This window comes from Pygoscelis adeliae, unplaced genomic scaffold (genome assembly GCF_000699105.1).
Source record: "Pygoscelis adeliae isolate BGI_AS28 unplaced genomic scaffold, ASM69910v1 Scaffold114, whole genome shotgun sequence".
Classification (NCBI taxonomy): domain Eukaryota; kingdom Metazoa; phylum Chordata; class Aves; order Sphenisciformes; family Spheniscidae; genus Pygoscelis; species Pygoscelis adeliae.
Genome location: NW_008824587.1, coordinates 4,831,383 through 4,837,757, shown reverse-complemented (window position 1 = coordinate 4,837,757; position 6,375 = coordinate 4,831,383). Strand labels below are relative to the sequence as shown.

Below are 6,375 nucleotides of genomic sequence, written 5' to 3'. Positions count from 1 at the left end.
TGCCCTTCCCTCGTCCCCGAGGCCCGGGCGCGGCCGCGGTGACGAGCCCCTGGAGACGAGAGCTTCAGGGAGGGCGCGGAGCGGTTTTTTCCCGCTCGGCGGACCAAGCGGCTGCTTTTGCTCCGGTTTCGGTGAGGAAACCGCTTAAAATTGCGTAAAGGAGGCCCCGGCCGCATTCTCCTTGAGGGAGCTGTGAGGAATGCCTGTCAGGAAGTGAGAGCTTGCTGGGGACGTGAAGCAGCATTGTCTGTTGGAGCTGTTGCTTTTCCCCAGCAGCCACGGAGGGTTGTGTAACCCAATAAATCGCAAATGAGAAGCAAAGTGACATGACTGCATTTGTTTTATAACGTATGACTAATGATTGGCGTGGCCCGTCAGATCGCTGAAGCATAGCAGTGTTGGGGAAACATTCCTCAGCTGATTGCTCGCTGTTTGTGCTGCCGGGGTTTTCCCTGCCTTGTCTCAGTTGTGCACAGGTTGGTTAATCCCAGGAATCTGAGCTCGGGCAGATGCATGCCTAAAATCAACAGCAAACTCTGCTCTCCCCATCCTGCGGCCTCCACAAAGCTTATTGGGGGGGGAAAATTGAATTGAAAAAGCTATTTTGGTTTTGATTTAAAGATTATTAAAATATCGTTGTGTTTTCTTTAGTTTCAGAATTGTGTGTAGAGGGTTAAACCGTCTGGATTTAACTTCTCTTTTCTGGCTGTGAGTAGGAGTTTCCAGCAGATTAAATAGATGTTTAGAAAAACAGGTATTTGGTCCTAATGGAAGGTGAATATTTGTGATGCCATTTGAAGAGAGCATGTTAACCAACATATTTTGATGATCAGATGTTGAAACTGAATGTCAATGACTATGACTTCATGACAAAAATAAGGGTGGAAGGAAGGCAGTATTTATATTTTTAGTAGAAAATGGAAGCTTCTGGTCTCTTCCTTCCCCAGCTGCCTGCAGGGAACCTGCAGCTCACTCTCTACCAGTATAAAACGTGTCCTTTCTGCAGCAAAGTCCGAGCTTTTCTTGATTATCATGGACTGCCCTATGAAATTGTGGAAGTGAACCCGATAATGAGAAAAGAGATCAAATTCTCTTCCTACAGAAAGGTGCCTATCCTGCTAGCCAATGCTGGAAGCCCTCTGGTAAGTCTTACTGTGTTGAAAGCTTGATTTCCCCGCAAGCAGTGGTTTGGAGGCTTGTCTCTGTCGTGCAGTGTATGATTACACATGTAGTGTAATCTTAAAATCATCTTTTATTCCCTCAAGAGCCTAAGATGTGTTTCTTGCTTTGTGGTCTCCTGTGACTTGGCCTTATTAGAATTTTTTGTTGGCCTTTCTTAAAAGGCATGTTGTTTGTGTAGTGACTATATAATCCAGTGATTATCTAGCTTCTATCAGCACTTATGCAGGACATATCATTTGTACCAGCGGTAACAGGAACTGCTTATATCTTGTGGGAAAAGAACGAGATCTCAAGAATACTGAAGATTCAACTTGGCTTTTTTTTGTTAGTGTGGCTTTCCTCCTTCACTGCCAAGAGCCTAAATCCAGAACCCACTAGTATTGCATGTGTACCTGGTCCTCTGTTGTGAGAATTAAAGACAAATTTGAAGTGATAATCTGAAACGATCACAGACGAGATCTGAATGTAAGGCTGTTTCTAGATGTGCAGGGACTCCTGTGGAAATGCATGGGAAGAAAAGGGACCGCAGTACTAACTTGGAGCCTCAGCGTGCAGGGGAAAAGGTTTTGAAGAATTTCCTTTTCAATTTCACTAGCTTCTTTTAAAAGTTTGTTTTGATTCTGTTTTCCAGCAATTGAATGACTCTTCGGTGATCATCAGTGCAATAAAGACCTATCTCATTTCCAAGTAAGAAAATGGGATGATGGGAGTTGAATGCGAATGGCCCTAGCGAACTAGAGATTCAGAAGACTCTCTGAGTCGGTCATAAGTATCTTGCTGACCTTGGTCTCTGAAGCTCTGGGTGTTTGGCCCAGCTGACCTGAGCCTGGCTGTGATAATGTGGATGGTGCCTGTATGTGTTGTGATGTGTGTGCAGCGAAGCAAAGCTTTTACCTTTCAGAACTACTCTTTTTCACCTGTGAGATTCTCTTTGCGCAAAGCCTACTTAAACATGGACTAGTGTTAGCCCTGGAACTAAGCTTACATTTAGCCAGTTATAACATCTAGAATGAAATTAAATTGCTGTGCCTGTGGCCTGTCCTTTAGGTCTGTGCTACAGAGCGCTTGAGAATGGTAGGTAGTTTTATGCCTGCAAAAATTTCGGTTCTGACACAGAGAAAGGTATGTACACTAATAATAGTTATTTGCAAGTAGCTGTTCCAGTCTCTTTTCAAAACTTATTTCAAATAGAATTTGGAACCTCGTGCACTTATTTTTAGAATAATACATTTTCAAGTGTGTATCTTTCAGTCTGTCCTTTGCTCTTGCTCATTTTTGTAGCAGCCAGATCAGGTGCTAACTGTGTTTCTGTCCACAGGAGGAATAGCTTAGAAGAGATTGTGTCCTTCTATCCTCCTATGAAAACTGTGACTGAGCAAGGCAAGGAGGTATTTGAGTATGGGAATAAATACTGGCTCATGCTGGATGAGAAGGAGACAAAGCGCGTCTATCCTGTCAAAGAAGTGAGAGTGTAAGTGCTCTTAAGTTTCTGGGCTCTCCAAGTAGGGTCACAGCCTCCTCCAGATGTACTCAGGGATGGTGCAGATACAAAATCCTGCTGGTGCTGACAAATCCTGTCACACCCCCCTTAGTGTTTAAAACCTCAGTAGTTAGAGTGGTTTTGCTGTGTTTCTTACGTAATTTGGAACAATGCTGTTAGACGGCCTAGTCACCACCATCATGGTCATGCTAGCCTTCAGTTGTCTCCAGTTTCCTTCTTGGCCTTTCTGTGTCGCAGGGGAGTACTATGGAGTGCTAGTTTCTCTTTCTGCTTTAGTTCTTATATTGGGAGGAGAAGCTAGCGTTCCATCTTAGTCTTAATTTTAGTCTGAGATTGGAGGAGCCTTGCCAAAGATAACGATCCTGAGCACATTTCGGAGAGGTCACCAGAGCGCAAGGCTGGGCAGGAGTTTTTGACACATTCGTCCTTGGCAGAACCTCTGGCTAATGCCACTGTGATTCTGCCTGCCTCGTGTAGCCCTGCAGTCTGTACCTCATTCACTGAAAGGTTTCTTTCTTTTGAATGCTTGCAGGGAAGAAATGAAGTGGAGGAAATGGGCAGACGACTGGCTTGTTCACCTCATCTCCCCCAATGTTTACCGTACCCCCAGAGAAGCCTTGGCGTCTTTTGATTACATTGTCCGTGAGGGAAAGTTTGGCACCGTGGAAGGTTTCTTTGCCAAGTACATGGGGGCTGTTGCCATGTTCTTCGTTAGCAAGAGGCTGAAGAAAAGGTTGGTACCGCTGAGCACCAAGTACACAAGAGGAATAGCTCCTTAACCTCCTTAGCTGTGAACCCCAGATGTCAAAGGGCTCAGTGTTTTAAACCAAACTAGTTAATCCAATGTGAGTAACAGCTGTACTTCTTTAACTGGAGGTACTGAGCCCCTCTACTCACTGCTATTTAATCACTAACTGCCCTCTTCACTCTCAAATACCTTCCTAATTCCCAGGCAAAGACCAGCCTGTAAGATTACAGATGATAAAAGGTTAAAGAAAGAAACAAACTAGTGTCTTCAAACTAGTTCTTCTCTTTATCCAGACATCACCTTCAAGATAATGTCCGAGAAGACTTGTATGAAGCAGTTAACGAGTGGGTAAAAGCTGTTGGCAAACATCGACTGTTCATGGGTGGAAACCAGCCGAACCTTGCTGACTTGGTAAGGGGTTAATTCCTGCATTTATTGTTAGGTGTACTACAAATTATCCAGTTGCTTATCCGTGTGAAATGGTTAATACCAATATAGACAGAGAAGATGAGTTGCGTGAGATACGCTGTCCATGTCCTTTGTGCAGTAATACAGTTCCCACATGAAGAGGACTTAGAAATATTTGTGTAACATAGGATGGTATTTGTTGTTTTCCTCCCGAGAAATGTTTCCTAAGATGGAACCTGCAGTTCCCATCTGCGGGTGGATATTACTGATCACCGCTCTGGCTTGTGAATGCTGGTGAATAAAGCCTCACACCTGCACAGGTCTTACTACATTCAGTGCTGCTGGGGTTTCCTTTGCAGGCAGCAGCGCGGAGTGGAGCAGGATTCATCCCCTGCACCAGCAGTTCTCCTTGGAATGCAAGTGAAGTGTTTCACACCAGGGCTTGGTGCAGAGATGGGGCTAACTATTGCCCTGTAACTGCACGTAGATCCTGATCTTTCCTTACTGTTTTGTCATGGAAAAACACGCATATTCTTAACTACCTTTCTGCCATTCAGTCTTCCTTGCTAATCAGAGTGGTGGAGTAGGCAGATGGCAAGGACAAGGAAAGAGCCTTACTGGCTAGGCTGTTGGGACACTCACTGGTACCCTCAGCTGTTCTCCACCGCTGACTCTTTCAGTGTTGTTCTAATCTTTATCCTCTGGCACAGGCAGTGTACGGGGTCCTCCGAGTCATGGAAGGGCTGGAAGCCTTTGACGACATGATGGTTCACACCAAGATTCAGCCTTGGTACCAGCGCATGGAAGAAGTCATTCAAAAAGGTGAAGCTGCAGTCTGATGCCAGCTGCAGCTGCCTTCCTGAAGTACTTGCATGGTATAAAACTTCAGAAAGAATGGCATTTATTTTTTAAGAGTTGAATGGACTGGTCACACCTAGCAGACTGACATGCAGGCACAGAAGCTGTCCCACTTAGAATATCAAGTTGCAGTGAGCAGAAAGGATCCAGCTGGGGGTATGTTTGCACACGATATTTAGAAGGACGGGGACAGGTAAAAGGAAGGGATCTTGGACGCTGCTGGAAAGGAGAAGCTCTGAACTGAAGAATGCAGTAAACAGGCTTCTTCTCGGCAAGAGCCATTCTGAGAGCAGGTTACTGTAAAAGCTAGCCACTCTCTTGGCTAGTAAGTTTAACAGCCATATCAGATATGGTAGGTCTGAGCAGCTTTTGCTTCAGGCTGTCTTCCGCTACTCATCCATGTCCTCGGAAGTGTTTTCCTGACTGAGACACTGGATACTAGTTTTTAAGCGACAATATTTCCTGCAATAGAGTCCTGTAAGACCAGTGCTGAGGGAACTGGAGGAATCCACGGTACTGGGAAAGGCATCCTTCCTATGACAGAAACGATGCTGCACTCGGCGGATTGTATGCTTTTATTCTTCCATGTAAACGGTTCTTTCAGTACTTGATTCTGTACTGTACCTGCGAGGATAAAGGTTTGCTTCTTTCTGTGCCCTTTGTGAGTTCTTGCCTTACCCATTACACCCGGAAAGCACACCCTACACAGAAATCACTAATGCGGAGCAGTTATTTGAAAGATTTATCTTGCATGAGATCTCTCTGGAAAACCCCTGAAAATCAGTTTGTTCTTGTTTTGGAAAAAGAAGGATTAGGAGCAATCTGCATGCCCGGGGATCTCTGGATGTTTCTGCCGTGCAAGAGTAACAAAGGATTTGCTGTTGTAGCAATCCGATTAGGAGCCATCGCTGCAGGTAACGTGGTGCAATACACAGTCTGCTGAGCTGCGCTGGGTAGAAGCGCCTGACGTTTGTCGTAGTGAGAGACGATGCGGGTTGGAATGGGGGCGATCCCCTGCGCAGCCCAAGGCTTGAATTTCCTGAACTGTCCACTTGAGAAAGTTCTGTTTCCCCAGAAGGAAGGGCAGGATCCGGGGAAGCTGGCTTCTTGAGATGTGACGGGTGCAGCTGAAGTTGGTCTGCAGTAGAGCCGCTTGCACGGGGTGGGTTCTGTTGGGGGGGAGGTGGGTGGGCACCTTTACCGGGTATAACAACAAAGGTTGTGATAGAGGGGTCGGGGTTTTTTTTTTCCAAATGTAAGACTAGTTACAGATCCGGTTATGACCTGACATGGAGGGGAGGAAGAGAATGCTTACAGTAAGAACAGTGGGGTTGCTGGTCTGTGACTCGACGTATTTGTTTGTTAAAGCTGTTCTGTACTGAAACTTGTGTTCCACGGAAGGAAAACAGAGTTCAAGCAGGTAATGTTGTTTAAAAAAAAAATAAAAAATTGCGTTGAACATACATAGGAGCCTGAAGAAACCCTTTATGATAACTTAAAACGTCCATCTGCGTACGCCCTGGATGGAGGAAGAGTGTTTCACCGCGTTAAACGCGTTAAACGAGGGTCTGGAACGCCAACGGCTCGGTGCCGCGGCTTCTCTCCGCTGGCGCTGCGCCGACTCCCTTACGCCGCCTCGGCCGCGCTCCGCCCGGCCGGCTCCTCACCCGGCTGCAGC

At 46.0% G+C, this 6,375-nt stretch overlaps 1 protein-coding gene across 1 annotated transcript; it reads left to right on the top strand.

Annotated features, from left to right (window-relative positions):
• Positions 1-917: 917 nt before the first annotated feature.
• On the top strand, positions 918-5,354 carry PTGES2 (prostaglandin E synthase 2). Its single transcript, XM_009322118.1, has 6 exons — positions 918-1,142; positions 1,814-1,869; positions 2,501-2,653; positions 3,216-3,416; positions 3,725-3,842; positions 4,550-5,354. Exons 1-6 carry the CDS (start codon positions 918-920, stop codon positions 4,676-4,678), a joined length of 882 nt encoding a protein of 293 aa, XP_009320393.1. The 3' UTR covers positions 4,679-5,354.
• Positions 5,355-6,375: the final 1,021 nt, after the last annotated feature.

Coding starts and splice junctions, on each gene's coding strand:
- PTGES2 (XM_009322118.1), top strand. CDS start 918: ATGGAAGCTTCTGGTCTCTTCCTTCCCCAGCTGCCTGCAGGGAACCTG. Junction 2,654..3,215: donor CCTGTCAAAGAAGTGAGAGT/GTAAGTGCTCTT, acceptor GAATGCTTGCAG/GGAAGAAATGAAGTGGAGGA. Junction 3,417..3,724: donor AGCAAGAGGCTGAAGAAAAG/GTTGGTACCGCT, acceptor CTCTTTATCCAG/ACATCACCTTCAAGATAATG.